The sequence below is a fragment of the Drosophila elegans genome, unplaced genomic scaffold, assembly GCF_018152505.1.
Source record: "Drosophila elegans isolate 14027-0461.03 unplaced genomic scaffold, ASM1815250v1 contig_397, whole genome shotgun sequence".
Lineage (NCBI taxonomy): Eukaryota > Metazoa > Arthropoda > Insecta > Diptera > Drosophilidae > Drosophila > Drosophila elegans.
This window is the reverse complement of record NW_024545782.1, coordinates 908,257-930,538: the sequence shown is the minus strand read 5'-3', so window position 1 is coordinate 930,538 and position 22,282 is coordinate 908,257. Positions and strand designations below refer to the sequence as shown.

Sequence of the window (22,282 nt, the reverse complement as noted above, 5' to 3'; positions counted from 1 at the left end):
TTCCTGCATTTTGTTTTTGCTTTCTTGGCCAAGTGTGTACACACCAATCGTATAATTAACCTTGAATAATTTTTACAATGTAATACATCTTAAAGTAATTTATTGTTCCTTTAAATTTTGTTATTTTTTCTCCAGGCCAAATTTCTAGTAAAACTACTATTAAAATTAATAAGAAAAAAATGTTCTTTTTCTTTTGTAGTTTATTGTGGCGATACCTTCAAGTTTTATGTGTGTTTATTTCCAAGATAATAGTATTGTAAAAACAGAAATAGTAATAATTACACTTTAGCTTTTCTCCTATATTATAAATTTATTATCGTTATTTAACTATTTATTTTTGTCGACTTCAGCGGCTGTCAATTTAAATGTGAGTTAACGTCACATGATATTCTTTTTGTCTCCTGATTCTGAAAATCATGTTAAGCATCCATTAAAATATATGTATATATTTTGATTGTCTATGCTAAGCACTACTAGTCATGAAACAGCCATTAATTTAGATATACCTTAGAGTACGAGTTTTAGATTACGTATATACCACTCAATTTTTTTTCTTTGGGATATTTTTATACCCTTGCAGAGGGTATTATAATTTCAGTCAGAAGTTTGCAACGCAGCGACCCTATAAAGTATATATATATTCTTGATCAGCATCACTAGTAGAGTCGATCTAGCCATGTCCGTCTGTCCGTCCGTCTGTCCGTCTGTCCGTCCGTCTGTCCGTCCGTCTGTCCGTCCGTTTATATGCAAACTAGTCTCTCAGTTTTAAAGCTATCTGCATGAAACTTTCCCAAAAGTTGTCTTTCTATTGCAGGTAGAATATAAGTCGGAACCAGTCGGATCGGACGACTATAGCATATAGCTCCCATAGGAACAATCGGAAAAATAAATGAAAAAAAAATATAACTTTGCTGTTTTTTAATTTTTTGTTTAGTTCTTCGACATTTAGTAATGATTAAATATTTCATAATTACGGTTTAAAATTTCATCAAAATCGAACGACTATAGCATATAGCTCCCATAGGAACAAATGAAAAAAAACTATAGCTTTGCTGTTTTTAATTTTTTTGTATTTCTTCGACATATAGCAATGGTTAAATATTTCAGAATTATGGTTTTAATTTCATCAAAATCGGACGACTACATCATATAGCTCCCATAGGAACGATCGGAAAAATAATACAAAAAAATTATAACTTTGCTGTTGTTTATTTTATTTTTTTAATTCTTCGACATTTAGTAATGGTTTTATATTTCAGAATTACGGTTTAAATTTCATCAAAATCGGACGACTATATCATATAGCTCCCACAGAAATAATAAAAATATATAAAATATCTATTAATAATTGAGCTGCAAATCATCATAGCTTCAATGTTTTTAAACATATACGCAAGTATAACGTTTTAAAAAATATTTATTTCTTGCAATGGCTGCAAGGGTATATGAACTTCGGCTTGCCGAAGCTTGCTTTCTTTCTTGTTTTTAAAGAGTTTTAGAAGATTAAATTGGCTATCCGATCTTGGTGCATTTTACAAAATTGTACTACCAATAGACCAATTTTTAACATTGTCATACTGAATAATTGGATTGGAAAAGTCATTTGTCTCCTAGAGCTCAACAAACACAATCTTTTTGAAAATGTTGGGCTGTAAACGACTGTTGCGACTGTTGTAAAAAAGGAAATATAGAGAGAAATGGAATTAGGGTCTGTTTTCTTGTCTTGATTTTAAACTTGAACTCTTAAACTCTTAAAGCCAAATACTCAGATCGACGGAATTCGTACGCCAGCTATGAGTGAGAGCGAGATGCAAATAACCGGTGTTCACTTTCCGTCAGTGCCTTTTTCACCCCGGTATCCAGATCGATGAAAAAATACCAAAAAAATTGCGAAGCGTTGCCAGATTTCTCTGGGTGAACGTACGACAGGCACCGGCGTAAAGAATACAAAATTTATTGTTTTGAGCTTGGAGTTGGCAGAGCATGGTATACATAGTAATATACAACAATAATACAAAGTTGACGATAAAATATTCCAGATCCATTTCTGTGCAACTTTTGTTGTTTTGATTAAATATAGTTGCAAGCTGGCGGGTTAAATTTTAATTGTTTTCCTTTTGTCAATCTGAGTACTAGGCTTAAAACAATAACTTATTTAACTTGTTAGCTTATCATTCACTAACATTTCACTTAATTATAAAGTTTAGAAAACACTACTCACCCTTTCTTGCACTCCACTTGTAGAACGAACATTAAATTCAAATTACAGATTAAGCGGGACAACACGTGCAGGACTCGGGAGTTCGAATTCCGTAACTGTCCTTCTCCCTCTAACTTATTGATTTATTTCTCCATCTTGCATGATTAAGAGTAATTTCAAAGAGAGAGAAATTTAAAATTTACCATTTTCCAACATCAACTGAAGCTTTTTCAATGGTAAAAATGAAAATTTCTTTTAAATATCAAATGGACCAGTCGTTATCGAATTGAACTGTAGATTTTTTTTTTTTGTGCAATCTGTAAAGTGAATTATAATACCCTATGCAAGGGTAAAGTTAGGTTAGGTTAGGTTAGAGCAGCTGTCAAATTATTGACACACTTAAACCTAGAAGGTCCATTGTGATTCCGCGTGGATCTGTGTGCCCCTTTAATTGTCTGCTGCTTTTACCGCAGCTGACCAAGCACAGCTCCCATCCGGTTGCTTTCATGAATTTTATTATTCGCCAGTTCAAATAGACTGCTCATGAAGGGATTCCGAGAGTGGTACTGTCTAGATCTATATAGTTCCGGGCAGGAACAGAACAGGTGTTCCACCGTTTCCTCCTCCTTCTCGTCCCTGCAGCTTCTGCAGAAATTGTATTGGGACGCGCCCAGTCTGCTTGCATGTGTGCCGACCAACCAATGGCCTGTAAGCACTCGTATTAGCATTCTGCACTCGGTACGGTTTAGCTTTAGAAGTTCAGAAGTTCATTTCGCATTGATAAATGATCATGTCTGGCGAGAGATGCGTCAATGTCTTACATATGTCCATGCTTAGCTTGCAGGAAGGAGAGGAACGATAGTGCCATGCCTGGCCAACACATTTGCAATACAATTGCCTGCAAATTTTAAACTGGAAAGCCATCTCATGTAGAGATTTGCGGCAGTTTGATATAGTTTGAGAGTTTGTATTGGTCGAGATAATAGACCTGATAGCCGCTTGATGTAGATGTTTACCCATTTGTTTTGACAGTTTCCATCGTTAAGGAGCAACAAAGCTTTATTTATAGCGTATACTTCCGCTTGAAAGACACTGAAGTGATCCGGAAGTCTGAATGATATCCTGATGTTAACACCCAGGTCGGTGAGGGATTCGGTCATGGCTGCAGGGAAAACATTTTTGAAAGCGCCCTTTATGTCCAGGAATGCAACTAGTGCGTATTCCTTGCGGTTGAGTTACTTTTAGATTTGGCTGACTACCGCGTGTAGAGCTGATTCGGTGGACTTGGCCTTTGAGCTGTTGTGCTGCTGATAATTGTTTGAGACCAAGACTGAGCTTATGTGCAGTCCAATTAGTCGTTCAAAACTTTTAAGTAGAAAGGCTTTGCCCGCTTTGCGTATAAACACTACCTTTGTTTCCCTCCATGTTGATGGCAATGTTCCTATCTTAAGTATGGTGCGAAAAATTTTCTTTGGCCAGTTGACGGCAAGTTTACCTGCATTTTGGATCTGCGCAGGGAAGAGATGATCAGGTCTTGGTGATTTGAAACTGTTTATGGCCCATTTAATGTTGCGTTCAGAAAAAAGCGTTTCCAGGTCGATGCTTGAACCAGCCTTATATTCTGGAAGTCGTTCTACCGGGGGACTACCCGAAAAGTGGGTGATTAGAAGTAGGCCGGGTTTTTAAGGTATCCCAAGGAGGGGGTTGTTTTGGAGAGGATCTTCTTAAGCCGAACTGCATCGGTTGTTTCCTCTATGTTTGAGTAGAAGGTCTGCCAAGCTGATCGTTTTCCTTTTCTTAAGACTTTCTTGTAGGAGACTAGTTTGAACTTATATTGTTGCCATTTCTGGGTCCACCAAGGAGGCTTTTTGGATCCTCGCGGCTTGCATTTAGGGTAGGCTGATTCGAAGGCCACAATGCACCTTACTATGGTGGAGGTTCACTTGCAGTAGTCTTAATGACCTTCCACCACCGTGACTTCGGCTTCCTCATCGTCACTGAGGTCGTCGTCTCCTACAGACGGCTTCATCGCCTGCATCGCTCTGCTTAACGATGCGTCGTTAGAATAGCCGTCCTCCGGCTCTTCGTCTCCGGGAGCCTCAAGCTCTCCCGGAAAAACCTGCTCGGCTGGGTTGCCGACCGGGTCCTCCTTCGCGCTCGAGTCTGAAAATTCGGTCGCATCATCCGATTGGGCTTCCTCTACAAGTTCTGCCACATTTTTACGGAACGGAACCGTGTTTTAGTAGCTATAGTTTCGCTTTACGTCCTCAAGCTATCTACTGTGCTGACTCTGACATTTAACAGCTCATGACGAATTTCTGGTCTTAAATTCCTGCTCAAGGTATCTACAATATCGCGTTCCGGCATTGGATACTCTAAATTGTCCATTAACTAAAAGACAGCGTCGTGAAGTGTATCAAAATTTTCTTCATCCTTTTGCTTCTTATCCATCTCAGTTGACCACTCTGACCGATTTATGAAACCTCCAATAGAAATCCCTGGCCTTTACCTCAAACAAGATACTCGTATTGCCACACAAAGCCTCATAGTTCGAATCGAGTGTCTGCTCTGTGAGTGCCTGCACTCTGTATATAAAATTGTCTACACTCAAGCCCTCTTTGCTGCCACTAAACCGTAGCTTCCTACTGTTAACAATTAGGCAAACTTTATCTGGCCTGTGGGCAAGCTCGTTGACTTCGGTCCTCAGTGTTGCTAGGCCTGAACCGTGTACCATGCATGTTGGGCCTCTTACCTCAAAAATAAAAAAATCGAGGCTGTATAAAAAATACTTAAAATCCAATTCTGCAGTGGATTTCTCCAATTATGTCACGAGCCGCGTCCTGTTCTTTAATGCCTCTAAACTTTGTTATGAATGCTACATCGCTCAATGTAGAGATAACATTCGTAATGATCCGAAAAGTTTTTACTCCTTTGTAAACTCCAAAAGAAAATCAAATGCGTATCCTTCAACTATGTATTTACACAACCGAACTGAATCATCATCTTTTGACATTTCTAATCTTTTTGCAAACTTTTTTCAGTCAACCTACTCTCTTCAATCCTATGACTTTTCCACTCCCTACCCATATGATCTGCCCTGCATCAATAATATTTTTGTTCCTCGATCTGAAGTTAGCGATGTTCTTAAGGCACTTCTGTCGGTGGAAACGTCCTATTCCGCGGGCCCTGATAACATCCCTAGCTGTGTTCTAAGAAACTGTGCCGAAGCTCTGTCTTGGCCAATCACTTTTCTATTTAACTTATCTTTATTATCTTCAGAGTTCCCGAGAATTTGGAATGAATCTTTTATTATTCCAATTCATAAAAAAGGCTCAAGGTCCGATGTCGAAAATGATCGTGGTATAGCCAAACTTTCTGCCATACCTAAGCTTTTTGAACAGCTGGTCACTTGTCAACTTCAACATATGTGTGCCTCCATCATCTCTCCCGCACAGCATGGCTTTGTAAAACAACGGTCGACCACTACTAATCTTCTCGAATTTTCTACTCTCATCCACCGTAGTTTCCTAAAAAAATGCCAAACTGACGTTATTTTTACTGACTTCAGCAAGGCATTTGATTCAGTAAGCCATAGCCTTCTACTTCATAAACTATCTCTTCTTGGTTTTCCACCTAATTAACTTAACTGGATTTCTGCCTATCTTTCAAACAGAACTCAACGCGTTCTCTTCAATAATCAACTTTCCTCCGTCGTAAATGCTTTTTCTGGTGTCCTCCAAGGAAGTCATCTGGGGCCACTACTTTTCGTTCTTTTTATTAATGATCTTCCAAAAGTAGTGTCATTTGCCTCTACTCTAATGTATGCGGATGAGGTAAAAATTTGCCTATCATTCTCTGACCAAATGTCATACCTTCGCCTACAGTCGGACATTGATCAATTACAATTGTGGTGTTCCAACAATTTGTTGCTTCTTAATCACACTAAATGCAAATGTATGTCCTTTTACCGGACTACAGCCCACATACACTCTTACCATCTTGGAAACTTTACTTTAGCTAAGGGTGTTTTAGCGTTCATAAAACGTTGGGCCAAGGAGTTTGACGACCCGTATACAACAAAGACTCTTTACATTTCCATGGTTCGCCCCATTTTGGAATACTGCTCATGTGTTTGGAGCCCTCAATACATTGATCAACAAAAATTAATCGAGGCAGTCCAAAAGCAATTTTTATTATTTGCTCTCCGACAGCTGAATTGGGACCCGGTGAGGCGTTTGCCTCCTTACTCTTCAAGGTTAATGTTAATTGATCTAAAGTCTTTAAAACATCGTAGAATGTGCAGCGGAGTAATTTTTTTGCATAAGCTTCTCAAAGGTGAGGTGAATTCTGGCCTCCTCCTAAGCTATATTAACATCGCAGTTCCCTCAAGATTTACTCGTACTTTTCGACCTATTCACTTGCCAATTTGTAGATCCAACTTTGCCCTTCATGAGCCCTTTCGGGTGCTTTGTTCCAATTATAATGCAGTATACCCTGCAATATCTTTCGAAAATTCTATTGATCGGATATCCGCTAACATTTATGCTTCTCTTGAATCATATAATGTTTAGTTAGTTTTAAGTAATATATATTTTTAGCATATATGTGTAAGTTAGCAGTTCATTGTTAACTATAAATCAATAAATAATAATAATAATAACCGCCTCGCGTTTATTGCGGGAGGTACGTTGGGTGGTGGCGGCATATGAGCCGCTAAGTTGACTTGAATCAACTAAGCCATCTTTTCCGATAGCTGTGTAAGCAGCTCGTTTTGCATGGCTTTGACTTGACAATGTTGCCTATAGCTATAGCTATAGCTAAGTACTCCGCTTCTTCTAAGCTTGAAAACCCTGCATCTGCAGGCGTGTTTTGCCGTTTACGGAAGAGGATTCTCTTTGCAGATCGGACAAGTATTTTTGGTCTTGGATTACGAGTCTAAACAGTCTTTGTGGAATTTATGGACATATTTAGTTTGTAGCGTTGGTGCCGACGCCAAGGTCTTTTCGCATAAAACGCATTTGGGTGCAGACCCAGCGGCTTTCTCATCGTCCGACATCATTCTTTGTCTAAACTTAAAACCACTAGGCCCAAAACTTTCAATTACTCCTAGTTAGATACCCGTGACTGTAATTTTTCGTCTGCTTTCCGCACTTTCAAACTTAGAGATCAATGGCCTCCTCAGCTTGATCAGATATTCGCTCATCGCGCTTTCATTTTATCAGCAGCAGACCACAATAGGCGAACAGCGACAAAAAAACAATGAATAGTACAAAATGTTTTGCCAGAATAATTGGTTCTGCAATCCCACCAGTTATTTAGCTGAAATAATTGTAATACCTAAAAACGTAATAACTTAACTAACCAGAAAATTTGAATGATCAAAACGAAAAATATCATAAAATATTTTGCCAACAAGCATGGCTTATTCCCCTGCAAATAAGTACTGGCCTTGAACTGAAACCAATGAAAACAAAGACAGCAAAAAAAAGGCGCGATAAACAACAACAAACAGCGCTGCTGCGAGGGTGGTCCGCTGTGTTCTGTTACCGTTCTTAAGAGATAAGCGACGACTGATGACCAAGCGACTACTCCCTGCGCTTTTCTAAGCTAAAAATTAAGCATCATCTCTGGCCTGCAACTCCCTTGTGAAAGGCTGTTACAATAAATCCTATGCAGATGCTTGATAAAGGATTATGCTTTGGCCAATAAAGACTTAACCCTCCACTACAGCAAATTATCCGTAGTCAGACGAATCATTTCCAAAATGATTGTTAGCCTGCTTCTCCTAAGCGTACTGGTATACCGTACTTTGGGAGCTACCCTGGTATAGTGTATAGGAAAGCCAATGTTCCTCTGCTGCTTCCGTTTAACGTGGCCGACTGACCTACTACTGAATTCGGATAGTCTTTCTTCCAAATCACCAGATCGGAAGTGCAGCGGAACTAAGAGAACTTTTGTTTTGAAAGTAAACGCCAACAGCTGTGTTACTATCCAACACCCTGACTAAGCCACTACCATTTTAATATGTTGCGGAAACGATGGGCGCCAAAGAATTAATAATCATTATTATCTGAAATCCTGCCAGCCCACCGATCCTCCCCAGCGAGATCTAGATGGTGCCACCGATTATTACTTTGCATTACTGCAGCTGCACCAAGCGTTAGAGATTAGAGTTTACATTGTCCTGTGAACTGTGTTCAAGTCAGTCCAGCAGAGAAATGGAACTTGAGATGTGTGGCTTTCTGAGGCAGACGCGTGACGGTTTTAAGAATCTTTTTGTAATACTCCAAAACAACTCTTCAACTCTATAAAGTTGTAAGTGAACAATTTAGTAATTTCAATTTTAAATTTTTGTAATAGGTCTTTACCGGCACCTAGCTCACTAACCGTTTTCACTGGAGAAGTTGTAAAGCAGCCCGGTGGATCAAAAGCTTTACAGCCAGGAGGTTCGTAATTCCCTTCATCAGAAAGTCGGAGTAAAAATGTTCAAAGTGTTCAAGGTGTTGATGGTGGTAGTAAAAAGATTCTTATTGTTGTTGCCCATAGGAAACAATTTACCCCCGAAACCACATCTGATGGTGTTATGGAGTTATTCAAGAAAAATACCCATCTCCAAAAATTATAGTTAAACAATTTAAATTTTCATACGCTCGCAAGATATCCTCTTTGAAAATATAAATCTTTTAACGTTCTAAATAATAAAAGTTTTTGGACTGATGATGAACTAAAAATAAAAGAATTTGTTCCTAAAAGACAAAGAAATAATAATCAGCCTCCGATTTTAGAGTCTGGTCCAAAAAACTGAACACCTATATTTCTTGCCTATCAAAATGTTAGGGGACTTAATATGAAGCTACCTAGGATGTCCGCTGACTCCTCTGCCTTTAATGAACATAAAAAAGTTTCTTCACAGAAACGTGGCTAAAACACTTGTAACTAAATAAAACAAAAACACATCTTGACGAGGTAAATTTAACTTAACTCCAAAAACTTATGATATCACGTTTTGTGAAGACTCCGATTGTAGAGTCTGATCCAAAAAACTGAACACTTCTATATTTTTAGACTATCAAAATGAAAGGGGACTTAACATGAAGTTACCTAGGCTGTACTCTGAATCCACTGCCTTTAATGAACATATTTTTATGTATTCACAAAATTTTGGCTGAAACCGGAGATTTTCAACTCCGAAAATTTTCGAAACAACTTTAACACTTGTAGAACTGATCGCGTTTCTCGTAGGGGAGTTGGGGTGCTAATAGCTGTTAACTCCAGTCTTACATTGGCCATAATTCAGACTGATAACGCCAATGTGTTAGAATTTGTTAGTTTTAAAGTTTCCTTACATGCCTTATCTATTTTTGTAACCTGTTCTTATATGCCCCTGTGTCTGACACTTTAATATATGAACATCATTTGTCTGCTATTCTGTTTTATCTCTACTCTCTGACAGGGACTATTTAATCGTTTTGGGAGATTTTAATCTCCCAAATGTATCTTGGTCGTCTCCTACTGACTTACTTGTTTGCATGCCTTTGTCGGATCATGACTTTATTGATGGACTTTTAGTCCTATCATTACAACAAATTAGCAATTAGATCTTGTATTTGTTTTGGTTGTTGCAACTAGAATTGACCCTCTAGTTGTCCCAGAGGACCGATCCCATCCCACAATGGAATTGACAATTTCCCTGCCCTGATACCTATCCTCTTTCTGTTTCTCCAACTAAAACGAAATGCTTCCGTAAATGTGACTTTAATAAGCTAAGCTGCTTGATTTCCGAATACAACTGGAAAACTTATACAATTTCATGGATTTGGAAATTGCCACCAAATTATTCTATTGCCTTCTTACTCTAGTAGATTACAATTGCTTAATTTACCAACCCTTGTAAGTCACAGGATCATGCTTGGAACTATTTTTATAAAAGTGTTTGTGTTTTTCTCGCGATCTTAATAATTGCCCACAATGCTAGAAGGACCCGTTCTTGATTTTGTTGGGCCCCTTGCGTGTACTGTTTATAGTGCATCAAGTTCAACAACATATGTAAAAAAATAAAACTTCTCTATTTTGATTTTTTTTAATTCTTTGGGAAATAGTAATAATTTGATAGTTCAGATTTACGATTTTAATTTAATTCAAATCGGCAAACGATATCATATAGCTGCCATAGGGACGAATTGAATATGTTGTCAGAAATTCAGTTTTACCAATTTTTTCAAACTTTATCGAAACCTAACCTTATAAAAAGGATCCTTATAACAAGGGTCCCAAATCTCCCAGCTTTATAAGATTCCGAGTTCTCGACGTTCTACAGACGGAGTGGCAGACTGACATGGCTAGATCGAGTCGGCTATTGATCCTGATACATACTTTTCAACGAATACAATATACCCTTTTTTTTATGTTTTTCATTATGATCAGGATTGGCATCAGGCAATATCAGTTGGCATCGCACATACAAGCAACTTCAATAGACACGCTCTTCTCCATTTTTTAAACAGAATTTGTAAAATTGTTTGACTAATAATGCAACCAATTAATAGCAGCTGGTGACTATAATGCCAAACACCTCCAATCTCGACTCATCAACCCATTTATCCGGGCATCCTACAGGAAATATATTTCTTACAGCAGAAAAAAATGTCACTATTTCATCTCCCTCAAAATGATCGTAGAATTGCCGAGCTGTGCAGTATTTTTTACCACCATAAAACTAAACAGCATCAAAAATGGAGGAAGTTTGTCATCACAATGATCAATAAAATCCCAAACATCGTCATAAAGGCAAATATGCCTCCTGACGTGTCTACCAAAGATATTTGAAAATCTGCTCCTGAATTGTATCCCAATACAACAATCTGGCTTTTGCGAAAAACACCAAAGCATTGAACAATTAAACCGGATAACCTCCGAGACAGGAAACTGGAGTACCCCAAGGTGGAGTGTTTTGACCGACATTGTATATCATTTACAGCTGATCTACCAACAACCAGTTTTACAACAACAACAACATTTGCTGAAGGCACTGTCATTCCAAGTCGATCTAAGTGCTTTGCAGCGCTTTTGGAAAAATGGCTAGCAGATTGGCGCATTCATGTAATTGAGCAAAAGTACAAACACGTTACCTTAACCTTATATATCCATGTTAGTCCTTCACTATCTTTAAGCAACACCAACAATCCACAAGCAACTATTGTCCACCTGGGTAGACGGCTTACTTGGTGTTAGCACATCAAAACTAAAAGAAATCTGCTGAAATTTAAAGCAGGAAACCTGCACTGGCTAACGTCCATTTGCCACTAGAACTGGTAAAAGGTACTTTTGTATTGTATTGTGTTGTATTGTATTGTATTATAATACAATGCCGTCCTTAATCCAGTTTGGACATATGGCTATGGGAAAACGCATGCGTTAGTATCGTAGAAATAATTTAGAGAGCTTAGCCAAAGATATTGAGAAGTAAAACTGGTGCACCGTGCTACATACGGAATAAAAATATTCATAAAGATTTAAGTGTGGGATCCGTTAAAAATGGAATCGATAAGGTGAGAGCTAAGCCTAAGGCTAATCTTCAGACCCTTCCTAAAAGGCTTGCTAGTCAGACACTACTCCATCGTAGAGACTTCTCATCCACTAAAAGTAGTAAGACCGTTGTCTAATAATGAATTGTAATAAACTAAATAAATATATTGACTTTGCTACAGCTGACTTTTAACGCCTTGATTTGGGTTATCCTAAGAGCACTGCCTCGACTTTAAGGTCGGTTGTACACCAATATGTGACGTCTGCTCTGCAATCAGGATTTGCTTTCGGCAAGATGTCAGGTGCCTTTTCGACCAATGCCATTGGAGTTTACATTGGCTTGATCATTTCCACTTGGTTCCGGAAGGGCAAGGTCCAACACTGTAAGGTATTGGTCAGGTGTATGATCTTTATTCCTTGTTGTGTTATTATTTATTTAACTGTCAATCGTCTCAACTGACTTTTCCGCAAAGTTAGATTCGCTTTTCAAGACAGCACACAACAAACAGACCTCACTAGTAGCAGCCTTTCCTTTTTCTGCCGCCATTCTTCAATCTTTACTCAAACGGCACGTCCTTTGAGAGTGTAACATGAGAAAATATAAACTTAGGTGTCTGCAAGACTACTATAATACAGTAGGTCCACAATATACATATAAGCTTGGATATGTGCTATAAGTTCACAGGGGTGTAACATGTCTTGATCTTAAAAAAATGAGTAGCGTTCCTACTACAACCAAATAAAGTCAACAGATTCTTAAAATCAACCTAATTACTTTAAGTTAATAATATTTATTCATTTATAAAACCAAATTGTCAATACCCAAACCAGTTAGCCAGTTATGCCTATAATAGTCTATACCATCTTTTTTCTACGGACTCTTTGCCAATCTTAAAACCATTATTATGTGAGAGCTAACATTAACAGAGACCCGAACTCTCAGTCAAGGCTATTTCGGTTCGACAAAATGACAGCTGATTTGAGAAGCCAGATAAAGAAGATAAGTAGGCATTTCGCAGCTATGTTGGATTGATTCAATCAAAGCAATCCTTTGTTTTTATGCCTTTAAACACCTTTAAAGCATTTAGTAACTTTTTTTCATTCCAAAAAATTACAATCGCAGGGAAAACCGATTGCTTGTATGACAAGTTTATCTGGTCTATATTGTATAAGAAGCAGTCTAGAACTTTGACAGCAAGAAATAGGTGTTTGTATTAGAAATGTTTAGTTTCGTATTTATTTTGAATTGTTCTGTCCGTCCCCAGTAAGCTAAATTAGTAAGAATATAAGATCTGACTATATCTCAATGTGTATGAAATTAATTATGTTCAATTATGAATTCATTTAAAGGAATTTGTAAAGTAACAGCTTACTAGTATTATAACTGTCTACCAAATTATCCCAAAATTTTGCAATTATAAGTAAGTTACCACGTTTGCTTATTATAATTTCAGTCAGAAGTTTGCAACGCAGTTAAGAAGACAACTCCGACCCTATAAAGTATATATATTCTTGATCAGCATCACTAGGCGAGTCGATCTAGCCATGTCCGCCTGTCCGTCCGTTTCTACGCAAACTAGTCTTTTAGTTTTAAAGCTATCTGCATGAAACTTTCCCAAAAGTTGTCTTTCTATTGCAGGTAGTATATAAGTCGGAAATAAATAAAAAAAAATTATAACTTTGCTGTTTTTCATTTTTTTTTTTAGTTCTTCGAAATATAGTAATGGTTAAATATTTCAAAATTACGGCTTAAATTTCATCAAAATCGGACGACTATATCATATAGCTCCCGTAGGAACAATCGGAAATAAAATGAAAAAAAATTATAACTTAGCTGTTTTTTAATTTTTTCCTTAGTTCTTCGACATATAGTATTGGTTAATTATTTCAGAATTAAGGTTTAAATTTCATCAAAATCGGACGACTATATCACATAGCTCCCATGGAAATAATAAAAATATACAAAATAACTATCTAATAATTGAGCTGCAAGTCATCATAGCTTCAATGTTTTTCAACATATACGCAATTTTAATGTTTTCAAAGGTATTTAATTCTTGCAATATCTGCAAGGGTATATGAACTTCGGCTTGCCGAAGTTTGCTTTCTTTCTTGTTTTTATATTTATTAATCAGCAGTATTTGGTCTTGTTATTTTATAGTCTTTTTATCCGAGTTCAGCCGTTCAATATGCTCTAACTAGTTCTGCTTTTTCAGCTTCTATTTTAGACCTTACCGGAATGAGCGCCGCCCAACTGGAAGTCCTGAGTACAGAAATCAGTCAGAAGCTGGTTGCAGACATGCGCCAAGGCATGATTATGTATGGTACCATAGCGCAGCCCAACTTCTTTGAAGCAAAGGCAGCAGAACTGCTGGAGCGCTACGCTGGAGGTAAAAGCGCCAACCTGCAACAGACAGTGGGCCTTGGTCCTTTTCAACCCATGGACTTAAGTGGATTTGACGAGGTGAAAAACTACGCGTATCCCGCCGAGGTTAAGGTTATAGATGGCAAGACCTACGTGGTGCACCGTAACTGCACTGAGGCCAAAAGGCTGTCAGGCTACGGTGCCTCTGCTCAACTGAACCGTGGATTCCTAGGCAATGACATGACATCTCTTCCGCTTAGCAGAACTACAACCACCATTACGCGAAAGAAGACCTTCCAAGACTGGGTAAGGGGGAACATGGAACCAAGCGTTGTCGGTTACAACTCAGTGGTTAATGTGGATAGTCAGTTGAACAACAGCGTCTTCAATCAGATGGCCCTTGCGTCGCCCGGAACCAGCACAACCGTGTTAGTTCACAACTTTAACAAAACTATTTCATCGAATCCGAACGGACCTATTACCGTAGGAGGTTCCGAGTCTCAACAGCTCTGGAAAGCTGGCAATTTAGTTTTCGATAGGCAGCAGCCCTTCGTTCATATGCAGATTCCGCGGGACGAAGAGTGGAAGCGCGAGGAGCGTGAGAGGCTCTTTTGGTTTCTGACCACGCCGCAACGACTTGACGACTGGCAGCAGCAGCAGGAGGAGCGCCTTCTTGGCGTTGTTCAACGCTATCAGATAAGTTTGCCCATGCTAAAGGAGTTTCACCGCCATGAACTGGCCCGCTACCAGGGTCTTCAGGGGCAGAACGAGCCGCAGGTTGAGGACATAGGCGGCTGGCAAAGGCAGGAGCGCAGTCGTTGGGACTGGCTGATTCAAGAAAACGGCTTTACGGCAGAGGAAATAAGGCGCTGGCAAATTGAAAACGACCGCAAGCTTGCCCAGACGGCCCAACAGCACGGCATCAGTAAAAACCAATTACAGCAGTGGCAGCGCGAAGAGTTGCAACGCCTTTACATGCACTTCAACCAGAACAAGTCGCTGTTACCGCAAGTACCATCAGTTCCACAGATCACCTATAACTTCCCTTCGACAAGTTCCCAATCTGAGGACAACACTGTGGAGCAACAGCGTCTGGAGGCACTAATACGTCAGCACAATGCCACTATTGCCGCTCTCCAAAACTCGATTATAACCGACCAACAACGACTGAAGAACCTTTCGATCAAGTACCAGGATGACATGCAAGGCCAAACGCAGTGGCTCCGCGGTGAGGTGGCACGAATCGGTGGCCTAATTAAGGATCAAAACGATCAGGTTACCAAGATCACTGCTTGGCAGCGCTCGGAGCGCTCGCGCCTTGAGCACATACTCACACAACACCGCGGCTCTGTGAGTGATATGCAGCAACGGATATACCAAGATAAGAACTACCTGCAGAATCTGGCCACTAAGTATAAAGTGACCGTTGAGGAGCTAGAGAAATGGCAACATCAAGAATTGCGACGTCTTCAAATGCAAGGACAGCAGCAACTGGAAGATCATATTAAGGACTGGCAGGCCAGCGTAAGCAACAACCTGCGCGATATCGTTGGTCAAAACGAGCTGAGCATTGAGGAGTTCCGTAACTCCATTGTCAACGATCGCAGTCATTTGGAGGAGATGGCGCGCATCTATAAGGTTAAGGTGGAGGAGATCGAACAGTGGATCAAGAGCGAGCTGAAGAAGCTGCAGTCAGAGGGTTTGATAAAGGAGGTGGAGCGAGAGTTGAAGAGTTGGCAGCAGAAGGAACGTGACCGCCTTCAGGCCATTGTGCAACACAATTCTTTGACTGTGGAGCAGCTGGAGACTAAGATCAAAAACGATCAGGAACACTTTTTTAAGCTAGCAGACAAGTACAAGATCAGCGTCGAAGACATGCAAGAATGGCTAAGGAAAGAGCTGTTGCGTTTCCAGAGTGAGGGACTGGTCAAAGCGGAAACTCTGAAAGACTGGCAGCAAACTGAGCGCGCCCAGATCTCGTTGCTGGTGCAGCAAAATAAATACTCGGTCGACGAGTTTGAGCGCAAGATGTTAGCTGACCGGGCACGCTTGCAAGAACTCTCCAACACCTATAATGTCAAGGTATCTGAGATAGAGCAATGGATCAAGTCAGAGGGCGAACGACTCCAACACGAGGGTCAGTTGAGTATGGAAACACAGCTCAGCAACTGGCAAAAGATCGAGCGCCAGCGACTCCTGGACCTTATTAACAAGAATAATTTATCCATCGACGAGATAGAGTCAAGGATCGGGAAGGACCAGACTCACCTTTACAGCTTGGCCCAACAGTACCAAGTACGTGTAGAGGAGATCGAGCGCTGGACTAAGCAGCAGATCCAAAAGTTGCAGGACCAGGGGCTGATTGAGATGCAGAAATTGAAGAACTGGCAGCTAGAGTGGCGTGGCAACCTCACCAACATGGTACAGGACCGCGACTTCACCGTCGAAGAATTTCACAAGTGGCTGCTTAAGGACCGTACCCAATTACAGAATTTGGCCATGCAGCACAACCTGCAGATCGAGGAAATAGAACAGTTTGTTAAGAAGGAAGAGCAGCGCTTTATCGGCATGGGCCTTTTAAAGCCAAGTGAGAAGCTGACCAATTGGCAGGAGGTGGAGCGGTTGCACCTAAGGAATCTGGCCCAGCAGCAGTACAAGTCCACTGAGCAACTGGAGGCTCGCCTTAAACAAGATCGTCAGCTCCTTGAGCGTCTGGCCCGCCAGTACAGCGTCCAGGTGGAGGATATCGAAACCTGGATGAAGCAGGAGCTGGCGCGCATGCGGGACGAGGGCCAGCTTCAGATTGACAATCTTACCTCTTGGCAGCTGGCGGAGCGCGAGCGTCTAGAGTCCCTAATCAAAGAAAACAAGCTATGGAGTGCCGAGGAGTTGAGAACCGAGCTAGAGAAGGATCGTGAACACATGCAGACAATGGCATTCCAGTACCACACCTCAGTCGAGGATATTGAGAAATGGCTTCATAGCGAAATCGATCGACTGAAGCAGCAGGGAAAACTCAACATTGAGCAACTGACTGCATGGCAGCGTATTGAGCAGCAACGAGTCCTATCGCTACTCCAGCAGCACTCTAACACAACTTTGGAGCAGTTCCAAGAAAAGGTCAGTTTCCCTTCAGTTTTATTCTGGGTTAAGTGGGTAAAATGTTTTTGTGAAAAACATTGTAAGATCTTTAAAGAGCAGTATTAAGATTTTCATATTTTTAAATAAAATTAGTAAGCTTTTCATCAGTAAATTATAACAACCTTATTTCATTGGTACATTTGAGCACAATCACTGACTTTTGAAATTAGTTCATACAGAAACTCTCATAAGGCTGAACATGACGTTAAGTATTATGATTTTTCTTCTGTTCGAAAACCTAGTAAAACTTATCCTGTTCTTAAATGACAGTTTTACAGGATATCTTTCTCTAGAAAGAAGCTCTTCTGCGCAAGTCCAACCATTTGTCTATTAAAATTTATCACAACATAGGTTCTTGCCAACTTTTTGTGGCGATATGTCAAACTAAACACTGTGTGTGATTTTCTGTGCATCTCTTGACCGATATCCATTCTTTACCAATGTATATTTCAACTACGTCATTATCTTCAATTAACTCAGAAACAATTTGCTTATCTGATAATTTTCTTTAACTCTCATGGGCCTTTTTATATGTTCTCTTACTAGTCAGTGATTGTAACAGCTAAAGGTGACCATCAAGAAATTGAATAACAAAAAACCTTTCCCTTAAAATTAGAAGCCAATTTTGTGTAGTGTCGATCTTTAATTCGTAGGAAAACATAATCGCCAATCCTATGCCTTAAAACTTTGAACTTATTTTGATCAACCCTATTCCAGTTATATTTGGCATTCTTATACTTATCTTTAGCTTCTGCTCTACCTTCCTTACAATCTATCTTTCATCATACCATCGGCAACATGCCTAAGCGTCTTGCCGCCTCTTCAATCAGAACCTCTAGTAACCTAGTTTATTGTACAACTCAATTCTAACTGACGTGTTTAAGTGTATCCTGCTGAAAACATTCGCTTGTCTCCTTGCGCTCACCACGTGCTCCTTTTGGCCGTTTTTTTACTTACCTCTATAGCTATCAAATGTAAATCGATTTCATTTAATAAAAAAACAACGGGGAACACTGCACTAGTAAAGCTTCTACCTTAGACAACTTTCGGTATAATATAGATAAACATACTTGGTATTGCCACTCAACTTGTCTAACTTGTCATTCTGCTTATGCATTCGGTCGCGTGTAGACGTGTTTTCTTAACGCTCCGGAAAAACAATAAGTCACTGAGTCGTAAACGTTCGGAAAAATTTATAAACGCGTGGTTTTGCGATTCGCGATGCTAATTCGCATATCGTAAACTAAAGTTTTAGTTAATTAATTAATTAATATTACGCTCTATCAATAAATGAGTAAGAAAGTGGATCAGCGCACTCAACGCCAAAAACAGCAAGACGAAGCCCGTGAAAAAATTCAGAGTGAGCAAGACAAACGTCGTCTCTCTTTGGCCCGAAACAATGCTTATTTCTCGTTCACGAGTAATACTCTAGAACCGAAAGTGCAAGAAAGTGCAAGTTTACTGACCGCCGAAAACCAGAGAGCTAGTTCTTGCTCTCCCGCCCTGCTTTTCACCGCACAAACAACATGGTGTGAGCAATGCAAAACTCCAACCGAGCTTCTGCCACCTAGTGCAACAACAACAGCAACTACTACGTCAACTACAACGGTCTCTGTCGCCAACAATGCAATAACGACTCCACTCTCTTCTTCTGCAGCGGTTAAAGCAACAACACAACCAAGTGCAAAAATCGGGTCAAACGGCAAAAACAAAGCTACGGTAGGAAAAATTACAATTCCGCAAGCGGGTTCGGCCACGCAGACAGGCATGGATCGCTATATTAATATTTCCAAGCGCAAGCTAACCCCCCCAAAAAAATCTGACGGCAATATGCCCAAAATAAACCGTACCAACAAAGGCACTGAAAATCTCGGGCCATTAAATGAAAATAGATTTTCCATTCTGGCGGAGCCTGAAACAGAGTACGAAGAATTAGCCCCAAAGAAACTAAAGCCCCCACCTATCTTTATTCGGGAGAAGATCTCTAACGTCCTAGTAAATAAAATAGTTGAGCTTGTCGGGAAGGATAACTTTCATGTTATTCCGCTTATGAAAGGGAACATAAGCGAAACCAAACTTCAAACCAAAACCGAAGATGATTTCCGAGTAGTGTCGAGGTACCTAAACAATGCCAAAAAGAATTACTACACGTACCAGCTGAAAAGTTGCAAGGGCTTACAAGTTGTCCTCAAGGGAATAGAACCCGATGTGACCCCCTCTGAAATTATAGAGGCTTTAAAAGAAAACGGTTTTTGCGCCAAAAATGTTATAAACATTATGAACAAAAACAAGAAGCCGCAACCCCTTTTCAAGGTCGAGCTGGAGCCAGACAGCAGAACTTTGAAAAAAAACGCAGTGCACCCGATCTACAAGTTGCAGTACCTTCTGCACCGTAGGATCACAGTTGAAGAGCCGCACAAACGGAACGGGCCAGTGCAATGTACAAACTGCCAGGAATACGGACACACCAGGGCTTACTGCACCCTCAGGTCAGTTTGTGTAGCTTGTGGTAACTGCCACGGCTCCGAACCCTGCCCTGCCAACAAGGGAGACTCTCTCACTAGAAAGTGTGTAAACTGCCAAGGAAACCACACAGCAAACTACAGAGGCTGTCCAGTCTACAAGGAGATGAAAAGTCGGATGCAAAGAGCGACAACGGCACGCCAGAACATTTACATGAAATCACAAACGACACCCGAAGTTTTCTTCGCAAAAGCAGCCAGGTCATCATTTGGCCCTTCAATTACCACCAACAGCATTTCCTACGCCAGTGCTCTAAGATCAGGCACAGCTCACATAGAGCCGAAAACTGATAACATACAGCAGGCCATGGGACAGCCACAAAGTAACATGGAAACTATGATGATAACTTTGCAACAAAATATGATGGAATTTATGTCCTTCATCAAAACCACCATGCAAACTCTAATGCAAAACCAAAATATCTTGTTACAAATGCTTGCAGCTCAGCAGTCCAAATAAATCATGCCTAGCCTCCGAATAACTCTGTGGAACGCCAATGGTGTTTCACGCCATATACCTGAAATAACTAAATTTCTGTACGAAAATCACATCGACGTTATGTTGCTGGCAGAAACGCATCTCACCAGCAAATATAACTTTCAAATACGAGGATACACGTTCTACGGCACCGATCATCCAGACGGTAAAGCACATGGCGGAGCCGGCATCTTAATAAGAGACCGTATCAAACACCACTTTTACCAACGGTTTGCAAAAAATTATCTGCAAGCTACATCGATAAAATTACAGTTGGGCACCAGCAACCTTGCCATTGCCGCTGTCTACTGCCCACCCCGCTTTACAGACCAATTCATGGACTTCTACAATTCACTTGGAGAGCGATTCATAGCAGCAGGTGATTACAACGCCAAGCACACACACTGGGGATCCCGCCTTGTTACCCCCAAAAGGAAGGCAACTATATAATGCACTCATCAAAACATGCAACAAACTGGACTACGTTTCACCAGGCAGTCCTACATACTGGCCAACAGATCCTAGAAAACTACCTGATTTAATTGATTTTGCTGTGACAAAAAATATTTCCCGCAATCTAATATCTGCAAAATCGCTTTTGGATCTATCATCGGACCAGTGCTAATAACTCTTCTTCAAAGCCCGGAATTAATCGAGCACCCTTGCAGGCTGACGTCGCATCGAACCAACTGGCTAAAGTTCAAAAAGTACGTAAGTTCCCACATCGAACTAATTCCACAGCTCAACTTCAAGGAGGACATCGACTGCTATGCCAATGCACTGGAGTCTGTACTCGTCGCAGCAGCCAAAGTCTCTACGCCGCAAGGGAGGGATGGGCACACACACCAACACAAAACTAACCTTGAAATCGAACAGCTTGTTTTGGAGAAAAGACGTTTGAGGCGTGCTTGGCAAACCAGCAGATCGCCATCCTCAAAACATAGTCTTAAGGAAGCTGGTCGCAGACTTACCAGGGCTCTAAGGCACGAAGAAGAAAAAGCACAACGCCAGTACATTGAGAAACTTTCACCCACCAGCACCAAGCATCCCCTGTGGAGGGCCCACCCTAATCTAAGTGCGCCGGCTGAAACAGTAATTCCCGTAAGAGACTCTTCAGGCAGCTGGGCCAGAAGCGACAAAGACAGAGCCTGTACATTTGCTTTACACCTTCGAAATGTTTTTCAGCCAAACCCTACAAATAATTCATTCACACTACCGTCGCCGCCAATTCGAGGTGGAACTGAGACGGCGCCAATTCTGTTCCAAACAAACGAAGTTGCAAAAGTCATCAGCGAGCGATTAAAAACAAAAAAGGCCCCAGGTGGTGATCTAATAACTCCTAAGATGCTAATTGAACTCCCAAACTGTGCGGTTGAGGTAATTTGTAAACTATTTAACGGGATTACACGACTTGGCTACTTCCCAAAAAAATGGAAAAAGTCGATAATCATAATGATCCCAAAGCCAGGAAAAGATCACACAATACCTGCCTCATATAGACCGATAAGTTTACTCTCGTGTCTGTCAAAACTGTTCGAAAAATGCCTTTTGACACGCATAATCCCATATCTGGAAGAGCACAACATTATTCCGGCGCATCAATTTGGCTTTCGAGAAAGCCATGGAACAATAGAGCAAGTTAACAAATTAACAACAGAAATACGAACAGCATTCGAGTCTCGGGAATACTGCAGTGCGGTATTCCTTGACGTTGCGCAGGCTTTCGACCGAGTCTGGCTCGATGGCCTTATGCATAAAATCAGAACGTTACTACCGGAAAACACTCACAGGATACTTGAATCGTACCTTTACAACAGAGCCTTCGCCGTGAGATGCAACACTACAATATCCGACGATTACACGATAGAGGCTGGAGTTCCTCAAGGTAGCGCCCTTGGTCCAACTCTATTTCTCCTTTACACCGCAGATATTCCCACGAACGAGCGGCTAACTACTTCTACATTCGCAGACGATACCGCGATCTTAAGTCGGTCCAAATGCCCAATTCAGGCAACAGCACAACTAGCTGATCATCTCGTTGTAGTGGAGAG

The 22,282-nt window shown here is 40.6% G+C and overlaps 1 protein-coding gene across 1 annotated transcript in view; it reads left to right on the top strand.

Annotated features, from left to right (window-relative positions):
- LOC108141926 (tiggrin) overlaps positions 1-22,282 on the top strand; it is a 61,705-nt gene that overhangs the window by 1,532 nt on the left and 37,891 nt on the right. Inside the window, exon 3 of the mRNA XM_041708817.1 lies at positions 13,942-17,210. Within this exon, the coding sequence (XP_041564751.1) occupies positions 13,942-17,210 (3,269 nt within the window). The remainder of the gene's footprint in view (positions 1-13,941; positions 17,211-22,282) is intronic.